At 44.9% G+C, this 19,621-nt stretch overlaps 1 protein-coding gene across 1 annotated transcript; it reads right to left on the minus strand.

The window, feature by feature from the left end:
• Positions 1-4,045: 4,045 nt before the first annotated feature.
• LOC136835076 (uncharacterized) lies at positions 4,046-6,417 on the minus strand. The gene is made up of 2 exons (XM_067098255.1): positions 6,143-6,417; positions 4,046-4,942 (listed from the first exon to the last, which is right to left on the minus strand). Exons 1-2 carry the CDS (start codon positions 6,314-6,316, stop codon positions 4,130-4,132), a joined length of 987 nt encoding a protein of 328 aa, XP_066954356.1. The 5' UTR covers positions 6,317-6,417; the 3' UTR covers positions 4,046-4,129.
• Positions 6,418-19,621: the final 13,204 nt, after the last annotated feature.

Raw genomic sequence — 19,621 nt, forward strand, 5'->3', positions numbered from 1 at the left:
CATTGTCTCCATTTGTCTGCTCTCAAAATAAATCAGGAATTTGAAACTCATAATCTGGACACGCCCACTTATCTTTGCTTTTAGAGCAAGAGTCAGGGGTCATTTGTTTTTTGGAAATGATCAGGTGTTTGAGTGGTATCGCTGGAAAGCTTATACTTTGGACCATTTGATAAGGCAACTCTTAAGTAGGCCTAAATCGCGTTTTGGACAAGGTCGTGAGATCAGGTCAAAAACAAGAAAAATTTTTTCATCTCAATAATTGTACTTAAATCGAGATTACTCGATTATGAATAAAAATATCGAAATGAAAGTTGTTGCATTTTAAAGCATAATGGTAGATTTTTTTTAATATTAAGTAAGTAAAATACCTAGGAACAGCATTTCAATATGAAAAATTGCCATGAATATCGGATACAGTCGATGTTATAGTATTCTTAAAAATATAGTTATCTATAATTTTATCATTTATCGCTATGTATGAGATTTTTTCTTATATATTACAGGGAATTTATTGGGCTAATGATTGAATTTTCCAGAAATAGGGATACTTAAGTCGTTTGTGTGTGAGCTAAAAGAGTGACCATGGGTGGAGTATGCTGCTGAGACGTGTGAATCTCAGTCACCCGCATAACACGATGATATGAGCAGTTTTTGTTTTGTTTTGTTTTGTTTTATTTTGGGGGGTTCTCAAATGCATGTATGTTGGACTGATATTTATTAAAGGCTTCTGATGAAAGTATTACAGAAAACCAATCCTAAAATTCAGAGTCATGGGTAATTTTATTTTTCAAATTCTCGAAATGTAGCAATTTTTATGACAGAAACGTAATCATATTCTTTCTTTCTTTTTCTTTTAATTTTTATTCCCATTTTTGTATGGGGTAAGCAAATTCTTTGAAGGATTTTTGATTTGGCTTTGGGGTAACCTGTTTCTCGATCGACCATCGAAAAACGTAATCATATATCCTCAATAATTATGGTATAAGTCATAATATATAACTTACTTAACAATTATTAAGGCTAGTGTGATCGTAGATGGAGTCTGAGTTCTTGGTCAAAGGTCAAGTAGATCGAACACTGATTTTTGCGAGGGAAAATGTCGAAATGAAACATTTTAACTGAAGTATTGGAATACACTTCAAACTTTACATATCAGGAGACATAAAATGTTAATGATTACAAATGTTGTTTTGCTTTCCTTAAAGAAATCCACTGAAAATTATATTACATTAATTAGCTCTTTCTATAAAAAAAAAATAATTATGTATATTCTTGGTTTGTAATGTAAGGAATACAAGTCTTGAGTTAAAAAAAAAAAGTATTTCTTATCCATAAACGTCAAAACAATGAAATACTAATCTTTTGAATATTTGATTGACATAAACTTATAATTTTCAGTTTTCACCAAATGATTCAAATCAGATCATACTGACATAATAACTAAAAAAAACCTATCTAGCAAATATAAACATTATACACAGTTTGATTTTATACAAATTCTCTACTTGTCTTTGAAATGTCTACCTTTCTGCTTCTTAGACAAATATAGATGTCAATGTAAAGAAATCTACATTTAACTTCAAATGTTTTTTATTACGATAAATTATCATATGCATTCATTGTTTGCAAAGCAAGCATTGCACTTAAGGTTTTAAAAGAAATATTTTGAATCATAAACCTGAGAATATTAACTAATCTTACTTATTTTATGACATTTTTAATTATATGAGCTTACAATTAAGTTTTCATCGTAAGTTTTTTTTAATCAAACCATACTGACTCAACTAGACTAGCAAACATAATAAACAGTTTTGTTTTATACAATGTGTCTACTCGTTCTTAAAATCTCTAAACTTTCCCCTTTTTGGACATATATAATTTTGAAAATGTGAATGATAAAAGAAAACTTCATACAAAATAATATTCATTGACAGGAAATTGGACATTTAGCTGAGTTCATCTTCATCCTCATCTGATGACAGGCTGTGCTCTAGACTTTCATTTTCATCAAGATCATCATAATTTAAATCATTTAGATAGATCTTACTAGGACTTTGTCTACCCTCAAACCAAACAAATTCTAATTTTTGTTGATCTTTAATCATCTCACCACTGCCTTCAAGAAAAATCTAACCGGATCAGAATGTTGTGCATTAGCTACCCATGGATAACGTAATTAGTTCTCTTGATTTTCTGCATCCGAACATCTTTGCATGGTGGCAGACAGCAAGGGTCAGCTGACAATTTTTTCCAAAGGCTTGTCTGAGTCACCTTGCCCATATAACTTTTTGAAAATGTGTGTTCTTGCGTCATTGACATTTCTTTCATTTTGGATACCAAACATGAAACAGACAAACTCCTCCAGAACAGTGACAACTTCCTGATAAATTGTCTCGGATGATCCTAGTTGGGTGAATGCTCCTGTGTACGTCTTATTACTTTCCATTAGTTTAAGTGGTTTAGCTTTTCCCTTGCGTAGAGAGGCAGATGAGTAGTTGCTACATGTAATGGCGTGGAAAGCAGGCAGGGCCAAGCATATTTCTGGGGTCAGTATTTCTGCTAGTTCTGTTATGTTTACGTTTCGCCTTGTATTCTTTGAGTATGTGCCAGTATCCATCCAGAGTGTAGCTTTAAGATGTGTAGTGAATAATAAAGTAATAAAATAAACAAACACATCTGTATCACAGCTTCGAATGGCAATAACTGGGAGCAAACTCTTTCCAGATACACTTTTAGCATGAAAATTACGATGAAATATCACTCTGATGTCAGCTTCCTCGTGAGAGCTCTGAAGGTATGTTACTTTGTGAAAGAGGTGCGAAATAACGAGCAGGAAGATTGTAAAATCACCGCTCCATAGGTTCTCTATGGTGAACCTCCCGTTTTCTACGGTGCCTTCACAGCTGACCCGAGGTAGCACTTACACAACCTCATTATCATTATTGTGATTTGTATATTTATTACCTGTTCATTTTCCCTTATACATAGTATATGTGTCAGAGTATATTTTGTGTCCAGTTAGCTGTTGTTAATCATCATGTTGTCTATATGTATCTGTCCTGTTTTGTGTAGAGAAATAGTTTGACCTCGGGTCACTTGTAAATTTTGTACTGACGTCTGCGTATATGCCGACATAAGCATGCCGCTTTATAAGCGGGTCGCTTCATCATTAAACTAGCAGCTTGTCTTCCTGCTCTTTCTTTAGCACCTCTCACAGTGGTGACGTCCCGGGTGGTTCCCAGAGCCATTAACGGACCCAAACGGCGACTTAGTCTTGGCCCGATTAACCAACCCATGCCCCTAAGGCCGGCCATACACTATCCGGTACACCTGACAGGTACGCCTGAACAGTCACGCCGGACAGGTATAACTGATAGTGTGTGCTGGGAAAAACTGGCCTGTCAGGCGACCTGTGGGCGACCTGACACCGAATGAAAATTCCATTCGGTCCACCGGACAGGCGAGTAAACCTGATGAGTGTATGGCGGTTTCATCCGGTGTACTGCAACAGGTCTCAGTTTAGGACAATCCTTTGATGTGGAAGGTTAAAATTATTTAGGTTAACCTTTGTAATTTTGTTTTATTTTACAGTTGAGATCTTTTAATTTTCATTAGTGCTTTTTCAGACGGACACTATAGTTGAATGTTGAAATATGTCGCAAGGAATTAATGAAGTTCTTGGTGAATTTATTGAAATATATAAAAGTGAACCATGCTTGTGGAAAATAAAAGTTCTGACTATCATGATAGAGACAAAAAAGATGCTGCATACAGGAAATTAGTGATGAAATTAAAGGAAATAGATCCTGATGCTAATGTTAATGTTGTTAAAAAGAAAATTAACAATTTGAGGTCCAATGTTAGAAAGGAGAAGAAGAAAATTGACTCCTCAATGAAATCTGGCGCCTCAACAGATAATGTGTACAAACCTTCCCTTTGGTACTTCAATCTTTTCGATTTCATAAACGACCAAGATAATGCTAGATCAACGGTCTCAAATTTCTCTCCGGAAGATGACAATGATGAGGTAAGAAAAAGAGAACTATTCTTTTTGACAATATTTATTCAAATATTTAGTTTAGAATGCCTTTCCCATTTATAACTGCAACACATCAGCACTGTTTGTTCCTTAATATGTGATTATTTTGCCATGCCACTTTCCTTCGTCCATGAAGTAATCCATAAAATGTTCTCTCACTTCTTTGGCATTTTTACAAGTCCTTCCTGGATTAAAGGATTGCAGAGGGTTCATATTAGAATCTGCACTATCGCAGCCGCTAGACAAAAGATTTCCATCTTCAGAATTTTCTCGATACAAACAACTTGCAGGGGCATATACTGTAGGCTGTTTATCCATCAAAAAATTATGAAGAGCACAAGCTGCCATCACAACCTTTTCAATATTGTGTGGTTCTAGATTTATTGGTGTATGAAAAATGCGAAATCTAGATGAAAGAATACCAAAGACGTTTTCAACTATATGCCTCGCGCGGGATAAACGATAGTTGAACACCTCTCTTTTTGCAGAATCAAGATTTGCCTGTCTAAATGGCTTCAAAATTTCAGTTGTCAGCGGGAACGCGTCGTCAGCAACAAAAACATAGGGGACATTTTTGAACTTTTCACTGACGTCATCATCCTGGGGAATGTGTAACTTTTTCTCCACTAACTTTTCATAAAAACGAGTATTTTGGAGTACACCGCCGTCGGATACACGGCCGTTAGTTCCGAAATCCACTAGGAGAAATCTGTAGTTTGCATCCACAATTGCAAGGAGAACCATACTATGTCTACCTTTGTAGTTGAAAAAATAAGAGCCAGAATTTCTAGGGGGAATTATGTCAATATGTTTGCCATCCATGGCGCCTATGCAGTGTGTGAATTGCCATCGAGTCTCAAAATCCTTTGATATTTCCTTCCAATCATCTTGAGAGCTGGGAAACTGAAAAAACAAATGCATTATATAATGTACAGTCACTTTACACTAACAAATATAATTGTAAATAATTTTTAACATGAATAGTCTATTAAATAATGAGTAATATATTTTTTGTTTGTTTGTTTCAGGTCAACTTTGATGCCTCATGTCCTGAGGAAAACTATTTGACACCAAATGTCTCAGAAGAAGAGGAGCGGGAACAGAATCAACGTACACCGTCGACTCAAATTTCACGACCTGGGCCCAGTAAGAAGAAGAAATCCAATGATGATATGTCAGCTGAAATATTGTCCACTGTTCGTGATCATTTCAAACAACCCAAACCACAACTTGACTGTTGCGAGCTCTTGGGAAGAACAGTAACTATGAAAATGAGGGGATTAAAGACAAACGCCTGCACATCATGTTCGAAAAAAAATTAATGACTTACTATTTGAAGCAGAAATGTGCGTTCTGAACAACCAAGTTCTCACACCAAGTCCACAACATTATACACCAGTTCCTACTCCAAGTCAACAACATTATACAGCAGTAACCACACCAAGTCCACAACATTATTCAGCGGTTCCTACACCAAGTCCACAACATTATACACCAGTTCCAACACCAAGTCCACAACATTATGCACAGTTCCTACACCAAGTCCACAACATTATGCACCAGTTCCTACACGAAGTCCACAACATTATACACCAGTTCCTACACCAAGTCCACAACATTATACACCAGTTTCCACACCAAGTCCACAAGAAGAACAAAACACCACTTCTCATAACAATACAGAATCGGCTGCAACGTTTATTTCAAGTTTCACCTCAGGATTTGAATGAGTGTATATGGAAATAAGAAACATGTTTTAGGGATATTAAAATTTGTCTTTATATTTTTCCTTCTCAATTATTTCTTGATATGTGTCTTTCTTTTGAAGCAGAAACTATGATAATGGAATGTTTAGGTACATTCAAATTGGAAGTTATATTTTTCCTTATTTTTATTTCTTGAAAGGTGTTTTAATTTTGAATGAGCAAGTATGATAATAAATACTAAGAAAGTATATTTAAAGATGATTTTGATTTCTTCCTTCTTTAATATTTAATTGCAAGGTTTATTGCTTTTTGAAACATTCTATTCTTCAGTTTAAAAATATGATGAAAAAAACAAGACAAACCTTAATGTATTTATGATAAAAAAAAAAAGACAAACCTTAATGTATTTCTGCAGAACTTTATACAAAGCCTCACATGTTTCAGGAATAATTCGTCCAAGAGCTTGTGGTGAAATCCTAGTTGAATATTTGAGAGACTCATACGATTGTCCAGTTGCTAAGTATCTCAAAGTTGCTGTCAGCCTTTCGTGTGGGGATATAGCTAATCTCATTTGCGTATCTTTCTTCTTAATCAAGGGGATATAAGTAACAGCAACTCGTTGTACACTGATTCATTCATTCGCAGATAATTGCTAAAATCAGATGGTTCATCTCTCAATTCGTTAAGAAGATTGATATGAGTAAATTTATTACTTCTTTCCATCCATTTTTACACCATTGTTTTCGTTTTTCGTCTCTGCTTATTATTCACATAAGCTAGCGCTAATAAGGCAAGCAAGTGCAACTCGTCTTCTCGAAAATCCATGTTGAACTGACAGACTTGACAGGTATGCCTGAAGAGTGTGTGTGCTCCTCCGGTATCAGGTATACCTGTCCGGCGTGACTATTCAGGCGTACCTGTCAGGTGTACCGGATAGTGTATGGCCGGCATAACGGACTAACTACGGTGCTCTAACAAAGCGTTCGGGCGTTACCGACCCTCGTCGGCAAATCACCGGCATCATTAGCTGACCCACACGGCATGCTCCCAAGTGTGTATTGATGCGAGTGTTCCCTCACACTCCAAGTGAGAGCGCAGAATGAGCATGGACGCAGACATTCCCTCCCACATACAAATAACCGCGAACTTCTCGGAGGCAGATGTCTCCCTCGCGCAACCCCCTCTTGAGCCCTCCTCCACGCCGAAACCCCGGCGCTCCTCCACGCCGGTACCCGCTCCCCACGTGATGCCCCTCCTGACGGACCAACCAAGGGCGGCCCTCAGCATAAAGCTGCCACTATTCACAAATCAGAACCCGGCATCTTGGTTCTACAGGGTCAAGGGGCAATTCAGGGTGGCAGGCCTGACCGACGAGGTGATGAAGGCAGACATCTCTATCAACACCCTACCAGAGGAGATATACAGGAAGGTCGCCCTGTGGGTGACGTCAACCACGAGCCCTGCCACCTTCCAGAAATTAAAGGCCACTCTCATCGAGACCTGCTCCCTGCCGGTCTCCGAGAGGGCCGCCAGCGCCCTCGACCTCGCCATCACCCCCCAGCAGGACACAAACCTCTTGGAGACGTGGCATTCCCTCCAGGACCTCCTCCTCCTCCCTGAGACGGACAGCAGCAGCAGGCACAAAGAGATTAGCCTGTCGAGGGAGTTCCTCCTGCTGCAGCTACTCCCAGAGGTCCGTGGACAGATTACGGAGCCCTACACCCTGCCGGTCGAGGACCTGTTAAGGGTAGCGCAGCAGCTGACTGACTTTACAAGGGTGGCGAAGCAGTCATCCACACCCACACATCCCATCAACTGCCTCCAGCCGGAGGACCCCGCCACAGAGTGCATCAACATCGTCGCCAGGAGGTGGCCACCCCACTAGCAGAAGAAGGAAAGGCTGGGGCATTGCTACTACCACCAGAGGTTTGGTAAAGATGAGCGGAATTGCGAAGCCCGTGTCTTTTTGCCCATCCAAAAAACCAGGGAGGTGGCGGCCACCCTCACAGGCCGCCATGGCAGCAGCATCCAAAACATCCAGGAGCCCCGCACCAGTAGGCTTCTACGTCAGTGACACTATCTCCGGCAGGATGATGCTGATCGACACAGGGGCAATGCAGTCAGTGTTCCCGCCTTCCAGAGAGGACCGCAAGCGCCCGCCGGACCTGGCTGCCTCCCTGATGGCCGCCAACGGGTCCCCCATCCTCTCCTACGGCACCAGGCTACTGTCAGTCTCCATCCTTGGCCGGAGGTACAAGTGGAACTTCATCGTCGCGGACGTTACGGCCCCGCTCCTGGGTGCGGACTTCCTCACCCACTTCGGACTGGCAGTCGACGTCGGCCGCAAGCACCTGCTTGACACCGAGTCCTGCCAGTCCCTGCCCCTGTTGCCAGGCCCCAGAGTGCCCACAGTCTGTTCCGTCACTCCCCACCAGTACGCCTCCCTCCTGAAGGAATTCCCGGAAGTGTTCAAACCCGAGCTTTGTCAGGATCCCAGGGCCCCCGCCAAACACGGGATATATCATCACATCAAGGCAAGGGGGCCCCCAATGCATGCAAAGTTCCAGAGGCTTCCCCCACAACGCCCTCAGGAGGCCAAGAGGGCCTTCGCCAAGATGGAGCGTATGGGCATATGCAGGAAGGCCCCCAGACCATGGGCCTCCCCCCTTCACATGGTGCAGAAAACGGACAGCTCCTGGAGACCCTGCGGCGACTACAGGCGGCTCAACATTGCTACAGAGACCGACCATTACCCTCTACCAAACATGCAAGACCTGACGGCCTCCTTCCACGGGGCCAAAATATTTTCAAAACTAGATCTTTTAAAATTATATTTCCAGGTACCAGTAGCTCCAGAAGACATCCCCAAAACTGCCATCATGCCCTTCGGGTCCTACGTCTTTGCCTTCTCCACCTTCGGCCTGAGGAACGCAAGGGCGACCTTTCAGAGACTGATGGACAGCATCCTTGGGGACCTGAACTTCTGCGTCTGCTACGTCGATGATATCCTAATTTTTTCCAGGTCCCACAAGGAACACCTTCGGCACATCCAGAAGGTCCTGCAGCACCTGCAGGAGAATGGCCTTGTCGTCAGGTTCGACAAGTGCATCTTCAGCATCAATAGGGTTGAATTCCTGGGCCACAAGATATCCCCAGGAGGCATCCGCCCACTTGCATCGAAGGTCAAGGGCGTCATCAGGTTCCCCACCCCTACCTCCGTCAAAGCGTACAAGAATTCCTCGGGATGGTCAACTACTACAGGAGGTTCATCCCAGGGATCGCACACACCATGGCCCCCTGACGGAGATCCTCAAGGGCCGTCCGAAGACCTTAGTGTGGGGCCCCAACAAGCAGCGGGCCTTCTCTCTGATGAAGGCTGCCCTCGCCAAGGCAACAGCTTTGGCCCACCAGGACCCCAGCGCCCCCTCCAGCTAACAACGGATGCCAGCAATGTCGCCTGTGGGGCCGTCCAGGAGCAGGTCATCAACGGAGCCCCTCAGCCCATCGCCTTCTTCAGCAGGAAGCTCAGCCCCACCGAGTCCCGTTACAGCACCTTCGACAGAGAACTCTTCGCCGTGTACCAGGCGGTACGCCACTTCAAGTTCCTCATGGAGGGTATGCCCTTCACAGTTTGGACGGACCACCAGCCGCTGGTCCACACCTTCACAAAGCTGGGGGACACATGGTCCTCCAGGCAGCAGCAGCACCTCGCAGCTGTCGCAGACTTCACCTGCAGCACCAAGTACCTCCCCGGCAGGAAGAACCCAGTAGCCGACACCATCTCAAGGCTCAAAATTGATGCAGTGCAGCTCGGGATCGACTACGAGGACCTTGCCCAGGAGCAAGCCACCAACCCAGAGCTTCCAGCTTACCGCACTGCCATCACGTCGCTGAAGTGGAAGGACGTGCCCCTCGGCCCCGGGGGCCCAGCACTGCTGAGCGACGTAAGCACTGGCCACCCCCACCCACTGGTACCCGCCTCCCATCGTCGGCTGGTCTTCGACGTCATCCACGGACTGTCCCACCCCTCCAGCAGGACGACGGCCAGGCTGCTGGCAGAGAAGTTCGTCTGGCATGGCATACGGAAGGATGCAACGGCCTGGTCAAGGCAGTGTGTACAGTGCCAGGCCAGCAAAGTAGGGCAGCACACTGAATCAGGGGTGGACGACTTTCCCCAGCCGGGGAGACGTTTCGAGTGAGCCTTCTTCCCCATCAGGAGAAGCCAGATACCTTCTGACAGTCGTCAACCGCTCCACCAGGTGGCCTGAAGGGACGCCCATGGAAATAACCACCTCCAGTGCGTATGCAGAGGCCCTCCTCTTCAGCTGGATCAGCCGGTTCGGTGTCCCGGACCATATAATTACGGACAGGGGCACAGCCGTCCTGTCCAAGCTGTGGATCGCCCTGGCGTGCCTGCTGGGGACCACTCACCACAGCACCACCACCTACAACCCCGCAGCCAATGGAATGGTGGAGAGGTTCCACAGGTCCCTGAAGGTGTCCCTCATGGCTCGTTGCACCGCTGACAACTGGAAGTACCAGCTGCCCTGGGTCCTCCTCAGGCTGAGGACCGCCCCCAGAGCCAATGGCAACCCGTCCGCAGCAGAAAAGGTTTACGGAGTCCCTTGTAGTCCTGGGTGAACTCATCATGGAGGACCGAGACGACCTAACAATGCAGAGGCTCCGCGACAGGGTTGGGAAGTTCGCCCCCTGCCAGCAGACATATACCAACAGGACGTCCCCCTTCATGCCTCCTGCTTTGTCCTTCGTCAGAAACAATGCCGTACGCCCACCCTTAACCAGTCCCTCTGTGATGAGTTCCCCTGGGACTATGAGGGTCTCCCGGAAGACCTTCTCTGCTGTGGACAGGTCGCCATTGGCTCTGGGGCAGTCCTCAGCCTGAGGAGGACCCAGGGCAGCTGGTACTTCCAATTCTCGGAGGTGCAACGAGCCATGAGGGACGCCTTCAGGGACCTGTGGAACCTTTCCACCATTCCATTGGCTGTAGGGTTGTAGGTGGTGGTGCTGTGGTGAGTGGTCCCCAGCAAGCGTGCCAGGGCGGTCCACAGCTTGGACAGGAAAGCGGGGTCCCTGTCTGTAGTTATATGGTCCAGGACACCGAACCGCCTGATCCAGCTGGAGAGTAGGGCCCCTGCGCACGCACTGGAGGTGGCTTCTTCCATGGGCATCACTTCGGGTCACCTGGTGGAGTGGTCGACGACTGTTAGAAGGTATCTTGCTCCTCCTGATGGAGGAAGAGGACCCACTATGTCGACGTGGATGTGCCCGAAATGTCTCCCCGGCTAAGGAAAGTCTCCCACCCCGATTCGGTGTGCCTCCCTACTTTGCTGGCCTGGCACTGTATGCACTGCCTTGACCAGGCCATCATGTCCTTCCGTATGCCGTGCCAGACGAACTTCTCCACCAGCAGCCTGGCCATCATCCTTCCGGAGGGGTGGGACAGTCTGTGGATGATGTCGAAGACCAGCCAACGACGGGAGGTGGGCACCAGTGGGTGGGGGTGGCCAGTGCTTACATCGCTCAGCAGTGTTGGCCCTCCAGGGCCGAGGGGCACGTCCTTCCACTTCAGCGACATGATGGCGGTGCGGTAAGCTGGAGTCTCTGGGTTGGTGGCTTGTTCACGGGCAAGGTCCTCATAGTCAATCCCGAGCTACACTGCGTCCATTTCAATCCTCGAGAGGGTGTCAGCTACTGGGTTCATCTTGCCAGGGAGGTACTTGATGGTGCAGGTGAACTCCACGATGGCCACGAGGTGCTGCTGCTGCCTGGAGGACCATGCATCCCCCAGCTTCATGAAGGCATGGACCAGCCGCTGGTGGTCCATCCAAAACTGTGAAGGGCGTACCCTCCATGAGGAACTTGAAGTGGTGTACCACCTGGTACACGGCGAAGAGTTCCCTGTCGAAGGTGCTGTAGCAGGACTCAGTGGTGCTGAGTTTTCTGCTGAAGAAGGTGATGGGCTGAGGGGCTCTGTTGACGACTTGTTCCTGGACGGCCCTGCAGGCAATGTTGCTGGCATCCGTTGTCAGCTGGAGGGGAGCACTGGGTTCCTGGTGGGCCAAAGCTGTTGCCTTGGCAAGGGCGGCCTTCGTCAGGGAGAAGGCCTGCTGCTGGTCGGGGCCCCACTCTAAGGTCTTCGGACGGCCCTTGAGGATCTCCGTCAGGAGGGCCATGGTATGCGCCATCCCTGGGATGAATATCCTATAGTAGTTGACCATTCCGAGGAATTCTTGTACGGCCCTGATGGAGTAGGGGTGAGGAACCTGACGACGGCCTCGACTTTCGATGAAACTCGGCGGATGCCTCCTGGGGATATCTCGTGGCCTAGGAATTCCACCTTATCGACGCCAAAGGTACACTTGTCAAACCTGACGATGAGGCCACTCTCCTGCAGGCACTGTAGGACCTTCCGGCTGTGCCGTAGGTGTTTGTGGGATCTGGAAAAAATTAGGATATCATCGACGTAGCAGACACAGGAGTTCAGGTCCCCCAGGATGCTGTCCATCAGTCTCTGAAATGCCGCCCATGCGTTTCTCAGGCCAAAGGTGGAGAAGGCGAAGATGTAGGACCCAAAAGGCGTGACGATGGCAGTTTTGGGGATGTCCTCTGGAACTATTGGTACCTGAAAATATGATTTCAAGAGATCTAACTTTGAGAATATTTTTGCCCCCATGGAAGGAGGCCCTTAGATCCTGCAAGTTTGGTAGAGGGTAGTGGTCAGGTTCTGTAGCGAGGATGAGCCGCCTGTAGTCACCGCAGGGTCTCCAGGTGCCGTCCGTTTTCTGTACCATATGAAGGGCGAGCCCATGGGCTGGGAGCCTTCCTGCATATGCCCATCCGTTCTATCTCGGCAAAGGCCTTCTTGGCCTCCTGAGGGTGCTATGAGGGAAGCCTCCGGAACTTTGTGTGTGTCGGGGGGCCCCTCGTCTTGATGTGATGATATATCCTGTGTTTGGCAGGGACACTGGGAACCTGACAAAGCTCGAGTTTGAACACTTCCGGGAATTCCTTCAGGAGGGAGCCATACTGGTGGGGAGCGACGGAACAGATTGTGGGCTCCCTGGGGCCCGGCGACAAGGGCAGGGACTGGCAGGACTCGGTGTCCAGAAGGCACTTGCAGCCGATGTCGACTGCCAGTCCGAAGTGGGCGAGGAAGTCTGCGCCCAAGAGCGGGGTCCTAACGTCTGCGACGATGAAGTTCCTCCTGTACCTCCGGCCAAGGATGGAGAACGACAGGAGCTTGGTGCCATAGGGGAGGATGGAGGACCCATTGATGGCCATCAGGGAGGCAGCCGGGTCCAGCAGATGTCTGCGGTCCTCTCTGGAAGGCGGGAACACTGACCGCATTGCCCCCATGTCAATCAGCAGCATCTTGCCGGAGATAGTGTCACAGACGTAGAAGCCTACTGGTGTGGGGCCCCCAGGTGTTTCGGATGCTGCTGCTATGGCAGCCTGTGAGGGTGGCCCCCGCTTCCCCCATTTTTTGGAGGGAAGAAAAAGCAGGGGCTTCACAATTTCGGGCAGCTTTACCGAACCTCTGGTGGTAATAGCAAAGTCCTGGCCTTTCCTTCTTCTGCTGGTGGGTGGCCTCCTCCTGTCGACGGCATTGATGCCCTCTGTGGTGGGGTCCTCTGGCTGGAGGCAGTTGATGGGGTGTGCGGGCGTGGATGCCCGCTTCGCCGCCCTCGTGGAGTCCACTTTTGATCAGGTCCTCGACCGGCAGGGTGTATGGTTCTGTGACCTGCCCACGGACTTCTGGGAGTAGCTGCCGCAGGAGGATCTCCCTCGACAGGCTAACCTCTTTGCGCCTGCTGCTGCTGTCCGTCTCGGGGAGGAGGAGGAGGTCCTGGAGGGCATGCCATGTCTCCAAGAGGTTTGTGTCCTGCTGGGGGTTGATGGCGAGGTCGAGAGACTGGCAGCGAGCAGGTCTCGACGAGAGTGGTCTTTAACTCCTGGAAGGTGGCAGGGCTCATGGTTGTCGTCACCCATGGGACAATCTTCTTGTATACCTCCTCCGGTAGTGCGTTGATGGTAATGTCCACCTTCAACACCTCGTCGGTCAGGCCTGCCACCCTGAATTGCCCCTTGACCCTGTAGAGCCAGGATGCTGGGTTCTGATGGGTGAATAGCGGCAGCTTTATGCTGAGGGCCGCCCTTGGTTGGTCCGTCAGGAGGGGCATCACGTGGGGAGCGGGCACCTGCGTGGAGGAGTGCGCGGGAGGGGGTTGCGTGAGGGAGACATCTGCCTCGGAGAAGTTCACGGTAATTTGTATGTGGTTGGGGACATCTGTGTCCATGCTCATTTCGCGCTCTCACTTGGAGTCTGAGGGAACACTCTCATCAATACACGCTTGGGAGCATACCGTTTGGGTCCCCTAATGACGCCGGTGATTTGCCGACAAGGGTTGGTAACGCCCAAATGCTTTGTTAGAGCGCCATAGTTAGTCTGTTAGGGGTGCGGGTTGGTTCATCAGGCCAAGAATAAGTCGCCGTTTTGGTCCATAATGGCTCCGGGAACCACTCCGGGGGTCACCACTGTGAAAGAGGTGAGAAATAATGAGCAGGAAGACAAGTACTGCTGGTTTATTGATGAAGCGACCTGCTTATAAAGCGCCGTGCGAACGTCTGCGTATACGCAGGGACCGCAGGTACAAAAATTTACATGTGACCTAAGGTCAAACTATTTCTCTACACAAAACAGGACAGGTACATACAGAAAACATGATGATTAACAATAACTGGTTGGACATAAAAATACTCTGTCACATATACTGTATGTGGTACAAGGGCAAATGAACAGATAATAAATATACAGTTCACAATAATGATAATGAGATTGTGTTCGTCAGACCTTAGGTTGCATGTGAAGGCACCGCAGAAAAAGGGATGTTCAGCATAGAGAACTCATTGAGTGGGAACTTTACAACTTCACTTTGCTGAACGTGTCCGTCTTTTGCTGCGTAGAGGTAGCCGCTTTCCTCCAGAGCAAAGTATACTTTATGTCCTTCTAATGTTAGTGCATAATTGTCAGATGTTCATTCATTCTTCAAAAACCCCAACAAAATTATCGTCAAAAATTACTGCACAGAATTTTTGTCATCATAAAACTCTCATCTAGTCGTTTTAAGCATTGTTTCATACTCGTTGGAGTCAAATCATTCATACCATAAAGTGTCCATCAGACACGCAATCGACGCACAATTTGGAAGGACATGGATGAAGCGAAGTTTATCAATTGATCTTTTTGATATCACGTATTTTGTTCTATACCCCTTTGTAAATTCTGTAACATGCAACAATCGTTCATTGTTGATTTTTATAATACAAGGATGATGGAAAATGTTCTAGAAGCGTCCCTAGACGCGATTATAAAAGCTGAGGCCGACCAGCAACCGCGTCCTTCTTTCCTAGCTACTCCTTACACTGGTAAACGCTGCAGGTGTGACCTAAGCCGGGTACACACATGCACGCAAAAGCACGTAACACAACAGATTCTTGTTGCAAGTTCGCCAGTGTGGACGAGACGTCAAGCCTGAGCAACGAGCAGAAAGTGAGCGTTGAGCGCGTTTCACTCTGTTCCACCAATTGTCGGTTTTTGCCCGTCACATCATAGGAATGTTACACAACACGCTATAAAATGTGTGGACGGGACTTGTTTTGCACGCATATCAACTGGCTACACAGAGTCTGCTCAACTTGCTGACACCTCCGAAATTCGGAAGTAATAATCATGCATTAGTCTGATCCTCTCTGGGAAACTACGTGAAGCCCACCAATGGCTGAGCGGAGTGACGAAGTCCTTCAGTTTATAAATTATTATGAAGAGATGACTGTACTGTAGTATGCAAAACACCCATGCCATTTTATACCGGGGTCTTTTTTTTTTTATCTTTCTGCACTTTTGGTTATTTTCTTTATAGTTTTCTTTTTTATGTTCTTGTTATGATGTAATGTTTGTCATTTGATGTTAGGTATATATGGAAAACTCTCTCTCTCTCTCTCTCTATATATATATATATATATATATATATATATATATATATATATATATATATATATATATATATATATATATATATATATATATATATATGAGATTGTGTGTGTTTGTATACACTAAGTATCTTTTATGTATACATTATAAAAAGATAATAAAAATGTTATAAATAATAATCTGTTTTAAAGAGTCTATGCATACAAGTATATACACAACACAGACTGACTGACTGCTCACGGTGGAACACAGTGAAATTACATGCTTGACGCGTTGCAGTTACCTCCTCAACATTTTGACACCATGCAACGCATATTTACGCAACACTGTTATGATAAAGTTGCCCTGCTCGCAAGTGTGTACCCGGCTTAGAAAGCCGGTGCACCAGAGACTCGTATGCTGTGGCAAAGTCCAGCGTTACTTCGTATCAAACTGTGTCAAGTAATCCTTGTAATGAAAAAGACACCGAGCGTGTCAGAGGAACAAGTGATCAGGGAAGGTAGACTAGAAATCTGTTTCCAATTAGGTTAGTGTTTTTCTTGCACCAATTTAAGAACTTCATTGTAACTTGCCATGTCCAGAAGTGATCATAGTAATTCTTAATGTAGAAGAATAATTTTGGCAGTCTAGTTTTTCTGTGTTTAGATTACGCTGAGTTTTGTGCAGCGCCGTGATTCATAAATTGCTATTAGTTCTGCCTTTAAAATGTTGTGTGTTTCCTTTGGCCACGAGGCCAGCTTCTTAGCATGGCTGTTGCTAGTTTGTGTCAGTTTCGTTGTTGTTAGATGTAAAGTAAATGTGCACAGCCAGGGCATTAGTAGAGTTTAATTTTTGTAATAAAATTGTAAAAATCTTGTTAGTTTGTATGATCCAACATCTGAATCTGAGGTTTGTAGTCGTTTCTTTAGAACTGCACATCCCAAGCCTATAACATCCAGGATAAGAATCAGAAAAATTCATATAGTCCACTCAGTATCAACGAAAATTTCTCGACAAGTGGTCCTTCGGTGGACCAGATGTGTACAGTAGACTGCGAGCCAAAGATCTCGCGGTGGGATATGACATTAGAGTAAAGTTTTAGATTATTGCCTCATAATTCAGTAACATTAACGTAAACAGAATGGCGAATGAGGTCCCAAGTTTATTGATCACTCTTCTCAATCACTACCGTAAAGAAGCAGCCCAAGAACTTCAACAACCTCGCGCAGCAGAAACTTATAAAGATTTGGTCAAGAAAATCAAGCAGACTTATGATGAACTTGAACAGGCTTTTAAATCTGGAGTGAAATTAGAAGGGGTTACCAGGCAAGACGTATGCAATGCACTCAGCGAAGCTGGAACTGCAAAAAGTGCCCTTCAGGACCTAGTACCACTAGGGGTAGGCTCGTATGATCATTGTGCCTCTCAGCCAAGAGCCAGTTTTGTTAAAAAGAGTCCGTGAAGTGTTCACCTCTAATCACTTTGTATTTTTGCCATCCGAGGCTTAGCATAGTTGATGTTCAGTCAAAATGTAGTCTGATGATTCAGAAATAAGATTCATGTGAAATTGTAACTTTCTGAGACTGATGTCATGGGTTTTACCAGTTTTGTGAAACTTTTCTTTTTTGGAGCTGTGTGCCTCATAGCTGACCACGTGGTCCTTAAGGTTGTACTTACGCTTAATGAATATTACATTTCCAGAGTCAAATTTTGTAATAAAACTATAAAAACCAAAAAGAATCTTGCTTAGACATTTGCAGCTTTTGCCCTTCAGGCCACGTTATCCCAAGTCAACTGACATCTCGGCTCAGAACTAATGCGTCAGAGGTAAAAATTCCCGACAAAACTTTCTTGAATGAGGCAGATAACAGTGCTGCATTGAAGTTGAAAGGTCTTCTTCGGGATGGTCCAGCTCTTATGTATGACATGTAGTTTCCACGCTCATCTCTTTCCTAGCTCTTGAGACTATGTGTACATCTTGTGAAAATGAGCATGCACAATGTCAGACTACTTGAGTTATCCAACCAAATGTTGAAGGAAGTTTTGGTAAAGTTTGCAAGAAAATACATTGTATCTATGATGTACAGTAAGTGCTTTTATCTAGTGGTTCTTTGTTAACTGGTGTCCTTTCTTCTAGTATTCTCATCAATGAGACTTCTCTGTTTTGTTCATAGAACCAGTTATATGGCAAAGAGAAAAAGGGACAGGAGTCAAAGATAAGAGAGGATTGTCTTGATGTCTATATTTTGGGTAACACCAAGATACAGTAGTCTTGCAAAAAGATCGCGAGTGCAGCGAACCTCCTTGATTGTCCGACCCTGTGTGCTTATTTTGGTCTTCGAAGCATCACTGGCAAAGTTTTTTTATCTTAATTTTCTTTATTGGTCTCTCAAAACATGCAGGATCTTCCTGGCACCCTTGGATGCCTACATCCATGCAAAAATGTTTTGCAGGTTTTACTGTAGCCTACCATTAGATGTGCAGAATATGTCTTGGGCAGTGGAACCAGCTTGTCTTTTAACCCTTTCAGAAGAATGATCTTCAGAACCACAATATAAAATCTCAAGAAACTTTATAAGTATGTCTGGTGGTTTGGATTGACCTTCTTTGAAGTCATTCACTGATAAAGATACTGGTAAAGAAGGGCTTGATTTTACAACATTAAGGATAGATGATCTCAGAGTATAAGCTACCTCTACAATTTTAAACTCGTCAGAAGAATTACAGTTTACTACCCTTCGAAATGCCTCCTCCTTCCCCACTGATTCACTATAGAAAACTAACCCTTGTTTCTTACACATCATTTCTAAGCTAATTTTGTTACCAAAATGTTTTACAATTTTTACTGAAATACCGATCCTAGGTATTTATTCAAAGGAAGATTATTAAGCTTTAAAATGAAACAAACCTCATTTCGATATCTTTACACTTAATCGAGTAATCTTGATTTAAATCAAATCATTGCGATAACAAAAAATTTCCTTGTATTTGACCTGACCTTGCCCACCACGCGATTTGCTTAAGAGTTGGCTCATCTAACAGTCCAAAGTACAGTATAAGCTTTTCCGGAGATACCACTCAAACACCTGGTCAGTTCCAAAAAATAAATTACCCCTGGCTCTTGGAATATTCAGGAAAAGAAAAACTGCTGCATATCTTTATAGAAATTGTTTTGCTCAGAATGACTTTTTCTTTCATTTCCCGAAATATTTGCATAAACTCGTGTTACACCCAGGATATCGTACAGGGGCGCTTTGTGTTCCAACACAACTTACCTTTGGTTATTTATTTAATCTCAAAGTTTTGACTTTATAATTCAGTTTTTCAAGAGGTACTTAGAAGATAATTACAAATTTATTTAAACTGCCGTGCATATAGATCCGAGGTCCTGAGGCATCATGACCTACAAACAAATGCGGCGTGCCACATGAAATTTAAATTCACTGAGGAATTTAAATTTATATATATGTATATATGTATGTGTGTAACTAATTAACGAGTTACGGAGGACGTAAATGTTGTTCATAATATTTTAACTATTTTTAATCATTCCTAAAGGACTACCATGTTTTCTCAGCTTTTGTTGCACTCCAACAGGGTCTATCACTCTTTAGAATCTATATTTTGTTTTTTTTACTTTCGTATAAAAACAAAAGATAGAGGAAATCAAGTGAATATTCATAATTATACAGAATTTTTTCCAAATTTCTAAATAATACATCATTTACTGATTAACTTTCGGCATCATGATCATATCAAGATCCGAAGTGTTGAATTTACAGTGTTGCCACTTCATGGGAATTTCCTGTGACCAGGCTACGTGGTAGGAGTTCGGGAATTAAATTTTTGTGGGAATTCTAAATGCAATAAAAAATTTGACTG

This window comes from Macrobrachium rosenbergii, chromosome 54, assembly GCF_040412425.1.
Source record: "Macrobrachium rosenbergii isolate ZJJX-2024 chromosome 54, ASM4041242v1, whole genome shotgun sequence".
In the NCBI taxonomy this organism is placed as follows: domain Eukaryota; kingdom Metazoa; phylum Arthropoda; class Malacostraca; order Decapoda; family Palaemonidae; genus Macrobrachium; species Macrobrachium rosenbergii.